The 16,499-nt window shown below is 35.8% G+C and overlaps 1 protein-coding gene across 2 annotated transcripts in view; it reads right to left on the bottom strand.

Moving 5' to 3' along the window:
- DHX40 (DEAH-box helicase 40) overlaps nt 1-16,119 on the bottom strand; it is a 39,621-nt gene extending 23,502 nt beyond the window's left edge. Inside the window, exons 1-8 of one of the 2 annotated variants that reach the window (XM_063110441.1) lie at nt 15,956-16,119; nt 14,962-15,129; nt 13,774-13,919; nt 12,130-12,249; nt 11,702-11,929; nt 11,415-11,481; nt 10,170-10,301; nt 555-654 (exon numbers count right to left, since the gene is read on the bottom strand). In XM_063110441.1, the coding sequence (XP_062966511.1) occupies nt 555-654; nt 10,170-10,301; nt 11,415-11,481; nt 11,702-11,929; nt 12,130-12,249; nt 13,774-13,919; nt 14,962-15,129; nt 15,956-16,067 (1,073 nt within the window). In that variant the 5' untranslated portion in view covers nt 16,068-16,119. The other variant, XM_063110442.1, reaches the window with a different exon arrangement.
- Between the last annotated feature and the right edge of the window lie 380 nt (nt 16,120-16,499).

The following is a 16,499-nucleotide window of genomic DNA, read 5'->3' as shown; positions in this document are numbered from 1 at the left end:
CCCCTCCAAAAAAGTTTCCAAGTTTTTCTCTACTAATTTTACTCAAAAATTTGATGGCATCACTGATTGCACCCCAAAAAAGATAAGGGACTTGCATCATAGTTCATTTTCACAAAAAGGGGAAAAGTGAGAGACAATACCAGCACAAAAACATTAGAAGAACAAAGTTACTCTACCAAGTAGGGCTGCAAGATAGAAGGGAACATCAGACAGATCATCTAAGGTATATGCTGGTAATGGTAATGTACAAAAATAGGTTTGGTGTCCTACTTAGTGAAACCCATGAAGCATTACACAAAAGCTTAAATTTGGGAAGAGAAAGCTTCAAGTTGCCAAGTAGTTAAAAAGTGTAAACAAATATAGTGTGCACCATCTACTCCATTTCCTGTTCAAAGCAATCAATAATTACAAAAAATGATAGGTGATTATAAATTAAGAATATTAAAAAGTAGGTGAGGAGAGAATTAGTGGAGGACACAGAGAAGCAAACTCAGTATTGTTTTATAATTAGCCAACTGGCTTCCTTGACTTTAAGAGAATATCAAAAGTTGTACCTGATTCCATCTATTGTCAAAGATGTTGCAGAGATATTGGTGGATATGACACATTTTCTAATTCCAGGTGGAGGTGGCAAAAATATTCTCCTCTGTTGATCTAAAATATAGGTAAGTGAAAATACTAATTTACAACATGCATTTGTCAAACTCAAGTTTTGAAGAACTGATTTCTTTCATTAAAAGTTTGTTTTCTTCACCTCTTCAATAATATTAGATTTAAAAAAAACTTAAATTCAAAATATAATAGCAAGGGCCGGCCTGTGGCTCACTCGGGAGAGTGCGGTGCTGATAACACCAAGGCCACGGGTTCGGATCCCATATAGGGATGGCTGGTTAGCTCACTGGCTGAGCGTGGTGCTGACAACACCAAGTTAAGGGTTAAGATCCCCTTACCAGTCATCTTTTAAAAAAACAAAATATAATAGCAAAAACTATTTTTTCTTTACTTTTCATTGCTAAGATTTCTAAATCCATGCAATCACAGGTTATTATTGCTAAAAGAACTCCTACAGCAGAGTCCTTTATTTAGGTCATAGCTCCCTTTGAGGATATATAGAAAAACCATGGACTTCCTCTCCATTAAAAGGCACATATATACACACATAAAGAAATTTCAAACAATTTCAGGGTATTCAGAGACTCTCTGAAGCCCATCCATGGACTCTGCCTTAAAAACTGATTAGATAAGCAATTTTTATTTTTGAAGGTGTCTGCCTAACTCATGACTACTTCTCAAAAGAAGTAACACCACACTCATTTCTACTACCCACACATTCCAAACAGTGAGCCCCAGCAGCCATGCTTGTAGTATGGTACCTTGCTCCTCTGGACATAGTTTATACCATCAAGGATAAACATTTCCCCTAAGCAAGGCCAATCTGATTCTCTGGTGAATTTGGAATAAGGTCCAAGAGATGTTCAATTTGATTAGGCTAGTCTCTTGCAAAGAGGAAAATAAATTTGTGACCCATATGGAAGTAACTAATGTACATGAAAAAGAGAAAGCTAGCCTAAAAAGAGAAAAGTGTGAGGCCAGCTGGTTAGCTCAATCCTTTATATCTGGGTATTATAATACCAAGGTGAAGGGTTCAGATCCTTATTACTGGCCAACCAACACCCCCCCCCCCAAAAAAAAAAAAGAGAAAAGAATGAATCAGCCATGAGCACAGACAAGAGTATTTCTAGGTTCCTGGCACCTCCCAGGCCTTAACAGTCATGACTGTGAAATAAATAGAAAGATGGGTTTTTTTCTGGTCACTCTTGCTCTCCTGCCAGGTTAAGCAGAAAACAGGGCAAAAGAAATAAGAATGTGTGCAAGGAAATTATTGCAGTATGGGAGAAAGGAGATAAGTGAAGACTGGTGAAAGACAAGTCTCAGTGCATTCTGTAAATTGCTGAGTTAGGAACAACAGAGTAAGTGAGTTGGCAGAAAAAGGGTAAGTAATCATCAGAGAGCAAATGTCTAAAATTGAGATTCAGAAATGATGGTAATAACAAATTCTATGATGTAAGCATTTCAATGGGTGGCTGAGGTCGGATGAAGAAAAAGACTGATGACCTTCAAAGCAAGAGAGTTTGGTGGATCATCTCTGTCAATGATATCCAAAAATTATGAATAATCATTCCAGGGAGTACACAAGCCAAGCTCCTGGGATATGAAAAGAAACTCTTAGCATTTCCATCTATATATTTCATAGCATCCTTTTAAATGTTTTATTTTAAATGTGTTTACTATTATATATTAGTAAAGTAGTACATACATATACTTTATATTTTTTAAAGGCCTGATAGTCATTTGATTTCCAGAACATATGCACATATTAGTTTAGAAAATTCACTTTTTGTACATGAACAATCTCGAGTTGTTTTCTTTCCAGCAGCCAAGAAAACCTATTGAAAATGAAGTAAAAATCTGTTTTCAAATAAAATCTTACAAAGATCCATTACTCCCAATATATATTTCTCTTTTTTTTTTTGTCAACTGGTTGGTGTGGGGATTCAAACCCTTGACCTTGGTGTTACAACACCATGTTCTAATCAACTGAGCTAACTGGCCAGCCCCTAATATATAAACCAGACCAAAGTTGAACTAATATGAGGGAGAAAAAGAGTAGCATAGTTGAGTATGGTTTTAAATTAATGGAACTTGGCCAACCATCTCATTTTATAGATGAGAAAACTAAAGCCCAAAAAGCTCAAGTGGTTGGCCCAAGATTTCCATAGAGACAGGTAAATTTAAAACAAAGTTAAGCAATGTTGTTATTCCTCCATATTACTGAGAAATTAATTTCTCAAGTAAAAAAGTACTAGAATAGGTACCTCATAAAAGATAACTGTAGAGTATTTTGATATAAATCTAAAAAACCTATTTATTTCATATTTGAAGACTGATGAAAAGGATAAGGGTTAATATTATTTTTTAGGCATTTCATATATTTAGGTAGTTCATTTCTTCTAGATGGTTCATATGAGTAACATACTACTTTCTAGTTCAAATTATATGTTTACACATTTATTTATTACCTATTTACTATAATGTAGCTCCACAAGGACAAGGGCTTTCTTTCATTTAAGGCATATCCACAGTACTCAGATCAATGCCTGGCTCAGAGTAAGTGCTCAATAAATCGTTGTTGAATAAATTGATGAATTAAAAATGCATTATATAAATAATAAATTAAGATCCTTCTGTGTTCAAAATCCCACTTTACCCTAAAATTCTACATTAATTAGAAATGTTCTTTCTGAACATATTTACTCATAATCAAGTCTGTTTTTCAATCAACCCATTTCTAAAAGTCCCTAATTTGGGCCGGCCCGTGGCTCACTCGGGAGAGTGTGGTGCTGATAACACCAAGGCCACGGGTTCGGATCCCATATAGGGATGGCCGGTTAGTTCACTGGCTGAGTGTGGTGCTGACAACACCAAGCCAAGGGTTGAGATCCCCTTACCGGTCATCTTTTTAAAAAAATAAAATAAAATAAAATAAAATAAAATAAAAGTCCCTAATTTGTTTTGGCCTTTAGTTCAAGCAAAATTTCTGATTCACTTACAATTTGGTTTCCTGTAATCAATTAAAAAGTCCTGAAATGGCTATTTTGACAAGACTCGCATTTATTTCATATTGTACATTTCAACCCACACACTTTACCACCATATTACATTGTTATAAACACGTGAAGTTTTATGCTTGCTTATAAAGGGTTGGGAAAAAGTTAAATACTTATATTCCTAAAGCAAATTCTCTCTCTCTAGGAAGAAAAGGGAAAATTGAATACTTTTATTAAAACACTGCAATTCTCCTGATTACCTCTATTCCCTGATTTTCTTACCTATGAATGATCCTGATACACCTCATCCTTCCTATCCTAGTACCTGGTAAGGTACTAGGAAGTTATTAACAAGGAGGGGAAAAATTGGTGTAGAGGCAGAAAATTTTCCAAAGTCTACCAAGAAATAAGCTTATTAAGGAAAGACCATTCAACACTCTGAATGGAGTAAAGCTCCTAAGAAAGATGTATATAATATATGTTAAGGCCAACTGAGTCTTCCTCAGAGAATTTCTTGTCCCAAATTACTGCCCCAAAAAGCCCAAAACAGAAATGTGTCTGTGTGTGAATAAAGGGAATATAGGTTAGTGAAATAAACTTAAAAAACTGAGTGGATCGAAAATACTCTAAAAAATAAAAATTAACAAAAATAAAAGATATAAAAGTAAACTTCAAAAAATGTTAATCAAAGGGGGGAAAAAGATGTTTCTAGAATAGATCAAAGAGGTACAATGCTGCTAAGCTAAACTTACTCTGACCCAACTCAAGAAGTCACTTGGGTGAGTCAAAAATACCTTGAGAATTCTCATTAACACAGCTGAAAATCAAACTCCTGACCCTGAGAAGGCTTGAGATAATAAGTAAATGCAGCTGAAAAGATAAACGAACTAAAAGGTAACTAAAAATATGGAAGACAGAAACAATCCAACATAAGAAGAACTGGTGTCCCTAAAGTACAGAAACTAACAAATGGGATATAAGCTATATTCAAAGATACAACACAAGAGAATTTCCCTGAAATGAAGAACTGAATATATAGATTAAAAGAGCACATCATAAATGCTCTTCATCATGCTTGTGGTGGTGATGGTAACACAAGTTTATACAGTATCAAAACTCAATGAACAGTACACTTAAAACAGGCATATTTTATTTTATGTAAATTATACCTCAATAAAGTTGATTTTTTAAAAGAGCACATCAAATTCCAGAAAATTTTAATAAACACTCAACATCAAAAAAATCCTAATTAAAACTACTGAGCTTTGAGGATAAAAATAGAAATTTTCAGGCAATCAGAAAAAGCAAATCACTTACAAGGATGGGAAAAAAAATCAGGCTGGCCTCAGACTTCTCTGCAGCAACATTCAATGCCTGAAGACAACTGGACAACGTCTACCAAGTTCTAAGGAAAAGAAAGTGTGACCCAAGAACATAAAACCCAGCCAAGATGTAGTTCAAGTATAAAGGCAAAAGCCAGACATTCTCAAACATTAAAGAACTAAAAATAATATAGCACTCATGAGCCCTTCTATTAAAAAAAAAAAAAAATCCAGCCAATCTAAAATTAACAAACAAGTAACTTAGGAATGGGAAAACCATAGTAAAAGAACTGATGGTGAACAATGAATACATCTGAACAATATAAAAATAACTAACAAACATCAGAAGGGGAGTATATAGAAGAGTAAAAGTGCTTAGGTCCTCATCTTTCAAATCAGGGAGTCGACAGATAAGATTTCCAATCAAATATGGTCTAAAAAGAAAATACTGACTTCAACTTCTTAATATTTTTCAGCTTTTTAATCCTTAAAGCAATCTTTTATAAAATACTATGTCACGTGGTAAAGAACAATTTACTTGAAGTTTAACAATTCCTTCAAGTAAATTCAAAAGTAAACACTTTTTAAAAAACAACTAGTACTATAATCTCACTTATAAAAAGTATTTCTATCAATCTACCTACCTACTTATCCTATATGTGTACACACACATACATGCACACATACAGATTCTGAATAATGTTTTTCTTGATAGTTACTTCTGAATAGAGGAATTTCAGGTGATTACTTTTACCTTTTTAATTCTGCACACTCTTTGAACTGTTTATGTTGAAATAGCATTATTTTTTCCTTAGTTAAGTAATTTTTCTTAAAGAAAACTAGAGCAAATATGTTGAGACACTAAGTGTGTTAATTCTGAACAGTGGGAAATGGATTTCTTTTGTACTTTTCTACACTTTTAAAATTTCTGCAAAATTTGGGTTGGCCAGTTAGCTCAGTTGGTTAGATGTGGGAGCATGATGCTGAAAACACCAAAGTCTAAGTTTCAATCCCTGTACCATCCAGCCACCAAAAAAATAATAAATTTCTGAAAAAGAAAAAACAAAAACAAACAAAAAAAACCCCTCATAAAATAGCATATAAAACATAACACCATTTTTTGTTAAAAAATAAAACTAAACAATATATATTTAAATATGTAAAAAAAAGTTCAGGATGATATACTTCAAATTGTTAATAGTGATTATCACTTAGTGTTGGTGGGATCTGGGTGATTTAAATTATTTTCCTTAATTTGCTGATTTTGTAAAAAATAAGTATGAATTACATATTTCTTTATAAGACGAAATAAAATTTTACCATTTGCAGAGACTCCAGACAAAGTAAAAGTTTATATGTGAAGTTCACTAGCCTTATTTTTCCACATCTTTAATGTTTATATCCAAGGAAACTACCACAGACAAAGTCAAATTCTAGGTACTTGCCATATCGAGGTAATGTTTTGTTTTGCAGACAAAAGAAAGAAAAAAAAACTATTTGAGGATTTATGTAATTATCTAAATGAGCAGTCTTTCTCTTTTAAAATGTTGTACACTAATCCAAGCTAGAGCTCCTTTCCTTTTCTTCACGTATTCTGGAAAAACACATACTGTTTTATCCCCCTTTGCTGAATAAATAACCAGTTATTAAGTGCAGATTTGCCATGTGATCACAGGAACATCACATAGCTTCTATCTGTAAAATAAAGAAGTCTGATTATGCAAAAACATATGTGGGTATATGTGCATTTTTCTAGAGGAAAAAAGCCATGGTTTTCATTACCGTTTAAAAGAAAATTTAAGTCTTCAAAAAAGGCAAAGAAGTACTAAATTAGATAATTACTTCCAGTGCTAAAATTCTCTAATTCCATGCACATATTTGTCATTTATAAAATAACTGGTATATTTCAGTTCTTAAATTTTTGTGGGGTTCAACTTTCCCTAGGTGCATGACAAGATACACAAACTGCAATCAATACCTTGAACAAAAACAGGGAAGTAAGAAGAGAAAGATGGTATGACAGAAGCAAGAACAAAGTTTTAGATACAGCATTTGATGTAAGACATTAAAAGAATGTCAGTGGAAAGTAAATCGGAAACTCGGTTTAACAAATATTTAATCAGGATGTTCTCAATATATAGTACTTGCCCTCAAGAAGTTCATTATCTTGTAGAGGGGATGAGACAACTATAACACAAGGTAGAATGTGTTATGTGCCACAGAGGCACAGCAAAGCACAGAGAGTTTCTAATGGGGAAGAGATCAAAGCCAGTGGTGAGGACAGAAATCAGGAAAGGTTTTTATGGAGTTGGCTACACTAGTGAAATGAAATATAAGGATTTCAGCCAGTCAGGGGAGAATAAAAGGGAAAAGAAGAGTTCAGGTTAAGGAAATAGCAAACACAGAGTCACAAAAAAGGTGAGGAGGAAAAGAAATAAAAAATAACTCCAACATTTTGAGCTTGAGAGAACATCACAAAGCATGGGGGTTAGGGGCACTCCAGCCCCAGGAAACAGGATCATATAACCTTGGCAGAAGGGATTCTATAGCACATCTCTACATTTGACAGATGATAATTTTTGGATGTCAATTAGGGAGATTTTTTTTTTTTTTTTTAAAAGATGACCGGTAAGGGGATCTTAACCCTTGACTTAGTGTTGTCAGCACCACGCTCAGCCAGCGAGCCAACCGGCCATCCCTATATGGGATCCGAACCCGGGGCCTTCGTGTTCTCAACACCGCACTCTCCCGAGTGAGCCACGGGCCGGCCCAATTAGGGAGATATTTTAAGATGCCCTTTTCAAACAGGCAGCCACCCTCATGGCTAGCCTAGAAATAACAGCAAATATAAAATATCCACCTCACAATTTCTACCTACTCACTAAACCTAGATATAGGTCATTTTTGAACGCCCTTTACTACAGGCAACAGGCAGGGAAAACTTTCTTCCCTCTCCTGACTCCCAAGTGTGGTTTTCTGTCTCTGAAGCATATTACAAAATAAAGGAAATAACATTATAAGTGTCTCTCCCCATCACCCAAAGTAGCAACAATAAGGAAAATAAGTGCTGTGTTGTATTAGCGAGGCTAAAAAGAAAGCCTAAGCTCCCAGGCACCTGCCACTCTCTCCCTACTTCATCCAGCTCCACCTCAGCCATTACTCAGCATGTCATCAGCTCCATCTGAATACCTCTTTGTACTGTCATAAAATGCTACGATAAATATTATGCTCATAATGGATCATCAATAGTTCACCCTTCATAGTGTCCTTGGAATCAGAAGGGAAACTAAAACAAACAAAACCCTTCAGCAATAGCTCTACTCTCATCCAGTCACATGTCTTTACCCTTTATACACATACGCCAACACAGAAAACCACATACTCTGGGAATTAAAGCTGAAAGCAGGTTGAAGTCAGGCTAAAAGGATAATAAACAACAGGTTATTAAATTGGTATTTTAATTCAGTTGGCAGTAGGGAATGGCTGAAGGTATGCACAGAGGACTAACACAATCAGAGTTGTGCTTTTGGAAAATTACACTTACCACTGCAGGTAGGATGGTAAATTAAATGAGGGAAAACAGGCTATATAAAGAACTCAGGAAAGCAAACTGAGGATCCCAACTCTAGCAATAAGTGAAAAAGAAAAATGAATGATCTGGACGAGGCGAAGGTAAAAGAAAACGAGTAGGAAGTTGCCACTTGCTTGGATTGAATGATCTGGGATGATATGATGTACAAAAAGCCCAATGAGGAGACGCAGGATTTCTTGAGCACAGGAGTGAGACTGAACTAGAGAAAGGTCTCACAAGTCATCCACAGAAGTGACAGATGAGACATAGGAGCCAACTTCTCCAAAACAGAGAATTCTAAGAAAACAGAGTCACATTTAGGGTGAACCAAAAGTGGGGAGTGTAGTGAAGGCTAACAACAGCCTCCGAGAAAGAGTAATCAGGAGAACCAGATAATTAAAGATGATACCAGAGGACAGCATTTCAAGAAGGAGGATAATATCATTCATATCAAAAAATCAAAATACAGAGTAATATTTGAAAAAAGCCAAAGATTTGAGAAACAGGAAGTCAATAGCAACCTTTAATAGTATAAAAATCAGATTTCAGGAAGTTAAACAAGAGACAACAGCAGATACAGAACATAATTTTCCATGTGGCAGAAAGAATAATGAAATTATTTACTTTATACAGAAAAAAATGCATATACATATTTAGTTAATAGTTAATAACAAAGTAACCATACTGGGTTTTAAATTTATCAGTTACAAAGTAAATTATAAAAGGTTCAGTGGATCAAATCTCCACAAAACAATAAGAACCTTAAATCTCCAATAATGACCCTAAGAATTCTCTTGAATTTATAAAAAAAATCTAAAATAGAAACCTGTGCTTTAATATTGAGAGCAAGGACTAATATCATCATAAAAGAGATTTCCAAAATAGCATGTGGTTCTTTACTGACATATATATTTCAAAACTTTTTTTTATTAATATAAAGGTAAGAATCGCCTACTCAACAAAAAAGATAATACACATAAAATACAGAAACATTTAAATGATAATCCCAGTCAAACTCCAAATGGGAGACTAATGTTAACTGCCCTTTAATTTTACTAGTCAAATTCTATAATAAAAGTTTTACAAAACAAGTTCTAAACCTCACTCAACAATATTTATAATGACCAAATATCAGAATAAAAGTTTGCATTTGCTGCTTGAATTCACAAAAAACCAGAATCATTCTTGAAAAGCAGACTAATGCATGGCTACTTAAAACAATCCACTGTGTTTAGTCTTAGATATATCTATATATATATCTATATATATATATATGACTTCTAGAAATTCTGTGGCAATGACAAATTAGGTTTGATTTATGGTACTACTATCAAGAAACTGTAATCCTCATTTCAAATAATTCCCACCAATATTTTCGTTCTGATGGGAGAGGACATAGCCCACTCTTAATAATACCAAGGGGAATACCCAAGGTTCTTGAAAAAGTGAATGAGAAAAGACTTCAAGCAAAAATCACTTCTCTCAAGGGATACTGGTTCTATTAATGTTTTGTTTCATGATCTGGGTATTGGTTACTAAGGTGAGGTCAATGTGTGAAATTTATTGACCTAAATCCTCAAGATCTGTGCATGTTTCCATATATATGTGATTATTCAATAAAAAGTTGTTAAAAAATCAGTCAAATTTTCTGTTCTAGTAAGGAATTACCTGTTGTCATAGATCCATAACACGGCAATATTAACAAGCCATCTAGCGTGGTATCTTGAACATCGTAATCATAATCAACAGACTCTGCCATCTGAAAAAGTAACTCACAACTCTTTTCGATTTCAAACTGGCCTGAAATGGGAAGGAAAAATAACTTCAGCAACTGAATAGAACGATCAATTTAAGAATAAAAAAACTTCAGGTTAAAATTAGTTTTGCCTAATAATTATTTTAAATCTCTTATTTGATCTAAAGAAGATGAACACATAAATTGTACTAAATCTCAATAATAAAATTCTAAGTAGAAGAAATACCAGTTTCCAAGAAATTTAAGTCTCTAAAGGAATAAAAATCTTTTTTTTTTTTTTTTGGCAGCTAGCCAGTACAGGGATTGAGCCCTGGATCTTGGTATTGGCACCATGCTCTAACCAACTGAGCTAACCAGCCAGCACCCTAGGAATAAAACTCTTATCACGTTCAAGCCTTTCATCTTATTAACACAGTATTTGAGGAAGACTCACTAAATCGTTAACACAGGAAAGCAAGTCCAGGAGATGCTGCATTAGGTATATTTCAAAATACTTAAGTATCCTCCAAAATGCAAAGAGATTGTTACAATGTCTCACTTCTGTCACTAGTACAAAGCAGAGTAGAAAATGAGCAATGAAATGATTCATTCCTGTCAGTAGGGTGTTGCTACTTAAAAAGTTACCCTGGTCTGGGATTTAACTGTTCTATTTTTGAGCAAAAAATGCCACAGGCTTGTCTATGATACTTGGGTTCCACACCTTATATACTGCTATCACACAGTACCATCCCACCATCCAAATAAGAAAGGAGCTGGTGGGATGTCTTTTAAGATGGAATTAATCATTCATACCCAGGATTGTTTAGTCAGATTACAGCTCTATATAAAACAGACCAATAAAAATAATAACTTCACCACCTAATTTCTTTCTACTAAAAGGTTAGTGTGTTTTACATATATTTACTAACAAACCTAATGTTTTATATATCTTTTATTTGAAACTATTCACAGGTTTGGATCCCCCATACCAGCCAGCTGGCAAATAATTAAATAAATAAATAAACAAATAAATTTAAAAACTATCCAGATAATCGTAAAAAGTGAGGGCAACAGTTTAGAAGAGCCCAGATTTCCCAAAAGAGGCAGTACTCTATCCTGGTGTCACATTTCTTGCTTACAAACAGTAAACATTTTAAAATCTGATACTGAATGCTCACCAGTCAAAAAAACCAAGATGTCTCCAGCCATTTCATTCAAATGGATATCCATAGTCACTTTAACAATCTAAAGCAAGAAACACAAGCATAATATGCTAGTGGAAATACAGACATTCCCCATCACCACCTCCCCTTGCTCCACGTAAAAATTAAATTTGGTTCTCAAAAGTCCTAGGACCCAAGAGAGCCGTTATTAAAATAGTAGGGGACAAATGAATTATCAAACTACCCAGTTAACGAGATTCACAGATATTAAAAAAAGACATAAAAAGAATGCCAGGCAATACCGCTTGAATATATGCAGTATTTTCTCTGTCTCGTGGGCCAATCAAATTGCAGAATTTCTCTCTGACTGGATAAAGCCTTCCGGGTATATCGAATATTGGACAATTTCCAAAAAACGCAGAGAGCTTGGCTAATTCCATAGTTGCTGACATTATCACCACCTTCAAATGTTCCTTCCTATTAGGAGACTTCTCCTGAAATAGCTTCTTCAATAAACCAAATAAGATATCCTGAAAAAAAAGTAAATTTCTAATAAGTCACAAGTGCACCTAACAGCCAACCTACTTTAAGTATATTATTATCCTGACTAAGAAGTTCCTATTTCAGTAGATTAAAATATAAGAGGAGGCAATTTTCTATACAGTAAAAATCTATCCCAAACAAGTAAACTACTTGCTAATAAAAAAAATCAATATATGAAAATACTCACTGTAGTTAGAGTTCTCTCATGGGCTTCATCCAAAATAATGACACTGAATTTGTTAAGATTTGGATCTCCCAGAATATGTTTCAGTAAACATCCATCAGTCATGTATTTGATTGCTGTTTCCTAACATTAAAACAGCAGAGTATATCAGCTTATGGTATCACAGAAATTCACCACTACTTCTCCAACTAAATTTTTCCCCCAAATAACCAAGGTCAAGGGTTCAGATCCCCATTCTGGCTGGCTGCAAAAAAAACCCAAAAAAGGCAAAAATAAAAAAAATTCCCCTAAAATAAATGATCAAACTAATCTGACTGGATAAAAGAGTTCATAAAATAGTTTAACAACGATGATAAATTACAAAAGGTGATCTATACAGAGACAAAGAACTAAGATGGGTGTCCTGGAATAAAGAACAAAAGTCATGAATAAGGAGATACAATGAAGTCATTGGAAAGTGGCAAGATAATGCAATGGCTCCAGGTGAGCAAGCCGGGGAAACAACAGTAAACTGGGATTCAACTCCCTGCCTCAGTCCCTATTTTAGAGGATTCAGGGGAAAAGGTAGAAGAAATGTAAATGCACACTTCCCATTCACTCTCTCCTTTTCCCTATCCATTCTTCTATTAAAAAAATAGTGTCATTCGACTAGCATTCAAACAAGGTGAGAATAATGTCCAAAGTCTAGAAGTAACAACAGTGATATCCATAAAACAAGGGAAGAAAAAAAGGAGGAGAAATTCTCTGGCAGTGACCACTAGGAAGGCAAAGATAGTATTTTGGGGAAAGTCACTCTGCGCCATATTTGATATTTACAGACCGTATGAAAATCAGGGATTATTTTGTATCTACTGCAGGATTAAGAAATCCTGAGAAAATGTAAACTGTAAGTATTAACTATTAAGAAAAAACATTTGAAATTTGTTGGTGCATGCATATAGAAAATGCTTAATACTTGCTAACTTTGTTAATTAAGTTGTCAGATTTCCATTGACTTCAAGAATACAAACAATTTCAATGAACCTTGAAAACATGTTAAGTGAAATAAGGAAGGCACAACATACAAAATACTTTGTGATTCCACTTTTATGAGGTACCTAGGATAGGCAAATGCGTAGAAACAGAAAGTAGAACAGAGGTTACCAGAGGCTGGGGAAGAGGGAAACAGGGTGTTTAATCTACTGTTTAGTAGATATAGAGTTTCTGTTTGGGATAATGAAAACTTTCTGAAAATAGAGGTGATTGTTACACAGCATTGTGAACGTACTTGACACCACTTAATTGCACACCTAAAAATGGTTAAAGTGGCAAATTTTATGTTATGTATATTTTACTACAATAAAAATTTTAAACAATATAAAGGTAACCTACATGTCAAGGATCTTTACAGCTAAAAATACATGAGAGAATCCTAAGAAAAATAAACATAATTGTCACTAATAAACTAATTGAGAAGGAAGAAAATGAGACAAATATCAGACACTCAGAGCTAAAGCATTAGAAATGCACAACAAGAATTAATTCTAATCTGAGGGTTTGTTTCTCTAAAATATATATGGAATTTTGAAGTTAAAAATCTTTCGGCACTTTCTCTACTCTTTCTGTAAGATTACAGTACCTAAATGAAAACCAACAAAACTTTTGTACCTTAGAGCTGCAATCATCAAAACGAACTTGGTATCCTACTTTGGATCCCAAAGTGCATTTCATTTCCTCGGCAACCCTCTGAGCAACTGATATGGCAGCTACTTTTCGTGGCTGAGTCACACCAATCATACCATGTTGTGAAAACCCTATTAAAACCAGAGATAAAAAAACACAATGTTAGCAATTACTTCTTCTTACTAAAGCTAAATTATTTCTACAAACTGTTTGAATCTTTCCAAAAGAAAACCCTGCAAATTAACAACATACTATGTTACATTTACACCATGGAAATTTAAGTATTAAGAATACATATTAATAACCATTCAAAATGTACATGTTTTAATTAGGTTTGACTTTTTTTTTTTTCAATTTCTGTCTAATGACTTACTCTAAACAGTAAGCCATAATTTTAAAACCTAGGAATCCGTAAAGCTCCACAGTCTTCCTTAAATAAATTTACCTTTGCCACAGAAGTAAAACTGGATTTAAATATACCAATCTTTCATAGATTCTATAGGCATTTCACACCATCTTAAAATCTCTGGAAATGCATCTTACAACTGATGGCACTTTTTCCTTCTTAACAGCATATAAAACACTGGCAAGTCTTAATAGATGGCATCTTAGATTTGATACATTAGAATAAGTTAATATAAAAGTAAAGTAATTTGGAGGTTTTATTTTTTATGTGGATCATATCAAATATAACTTTGCTCTTCACCACCCTTATAATAGAAAGTTTTTTCATACTAAAAGGAAAGACACTTTGTTAGCTGGCTTGGTGCTGGCAGTCAGGGAATAAAATATTTACCTGATAATGCTCTGGAGAAAGAACCAAGAAATACTAATGTCAGCAACGTACAGCAACATATCCCTTCTACCTCAAAATTATTTCCATCTCCAATGGTTGATATAGCAAGATGACCTAATTCTATAGAAAAAATTAATAGCTACCTGTAACTCTTCTATTTGGAATTATTATAGTAATGAAAAATGAAAAAAAAATTGCCATCCACACTAATTCCTAAATCTGAAATAAGACCATAAAGAATCAAGGGAGACACAGGGAGGTGTGCCAAGAGAAGAAGTGGGACTGTAAAACAAATAGTGGGCATTTATACAGTACAGAAGCCTTTAAGAAAAGAATATTTAAAAAATACTCCCAATATTATCCCAGAATAAAATTACCTGCTTCATATAGGTATTTGGGGAGTTGAGTTGTTTTACCACTTCCTGTATTTCCAGTAACAATAAGGAACGAATTGTCCCTTACAGCTTGAATAAGCTTTTTTCTTTGTTTCTGAATAGGAAAAGTTGGAGTAGTTCCTCCCTCCTGTGAGGTGCATCCTTTCTCTTCTGTAGTAAAAGGAAAAACAATTGTGCAATTAAAAAGCCTGTAAAGATCTCTGACTCAATTTCTCAGAACTGAGAAGAGAAAAGCAATAGAACTTTAGGCTGGAAGGGATCAGTCCATGACTTCTCAGTTACATCACATTATGTACAATTCATAAGTGAGAGTTATAAGCCCAGGACAAATTTTTAGTAAAATCTAACCACTTGAGCATTTGTTAACGCATAACCCAAAGTACCTAACAAAGTAGACCTAGCACAAGGCAACATATATACACGCATACCTACACAGAAGCACAAAACCCAATTTTATTAAACAATAGACCAAAAACTGGAATAGGGCAGATAACTCTCAGCTGAATTAGAAGCCACACGTGTTTGCTTCTGATTCACGGTTCAAGTTAGGTCCCTGTTCAGAGTGTGACTGATATCCCAGAAGGCCAAGTGGTGGGTAACCATGGAAACTGGCTCCTGGAAACTGGCTCCCTTCATACTGTACCCAAAGACAGGCTGGCGGCCCGACGAAGGGGGGCGGGGGCGATGACTGGGTAGAGAACAAAGGCTTTATAAGCCTGTTTAAGAGCGGAATGCACTTGGCCGTTGGGGCTCACTTTTTGACTCCTAGCAAGGTTCTCACCCAACTTGGGTTTGGGACCGCCCCCCTCTAAGCCAAAGTGCTCACTGGACGCAAAGTTGGCCTCGGACTTGGAGGGCCAGGAGAACGCCGCGCCTTCCTCCCCACTCTTCTCGGCCGGCCACAGGCGTACTTTCATCCCCGAAAACCCCCACGCTGCAACTCCCGCTGGCTTCAGCAGCGTCCCGCGGACCGCACCTCTATCAGCGATGGAAACGGCCGAGGGCCGCTCTTCCTGGAGGTCTCGAGACCGCTCACCCTCCTCCTGCCGCCTTGGCGCCCTGCCCGCGACGGCGGGAAACCGGGACATAGACCCGGCCCAGAGCGGAGGTGAGCACGTCCACCGATCTGGGGAGATGGGAGGGGAAAGGCGAAGACGCTCCCTGATGACGTCGAGGTGTTTACTTCCGCGCGTGCGACTCGTAGCAAGGGGAGGGGGGGCTTCTAGATGACGCGGCGCCAGGCGGCCCGAAAGCTCCCAGACCAGCGCGGCTGAACCGCGAGCCGAGGCCCCGCACCCAGGGGTTTCCCGCCAACAGCCACGTGAGCTCCACTTCCGGCCGCGAAGCCATCCCCGAGGCCTGAAGGCCACCTCCTGTTTCTTCACTTGTGTGCCAAAGCGACATCCCTTTTCTCTGCCACTGTGATGACTGCATCCTATTCTGCGTTCACACACCTGACATCATATGACCCTTTGCAAGGAGCTGGAACCAGCCTAGAGTTCGGAGATCTGCAACTCGTT

This window comes from Cynocephalus volans, chromosome 10 (genome assembly GCF_027409185.1).
Source record: "Cynocephalus volans isolate mCynVol1 chromosome 10, mCynVol1.pri, whole genome shotgun sequence".
Lineage (NCBI taxonomy): Eukaryota > Metazoa > Chordata > Mammalia > Dermoptera > Cynocephalidae > Cynocephalus > Cynocephalus volans.
This window is presented reverse-complemented; position numbering and strand designations above follow the sequence as displayed.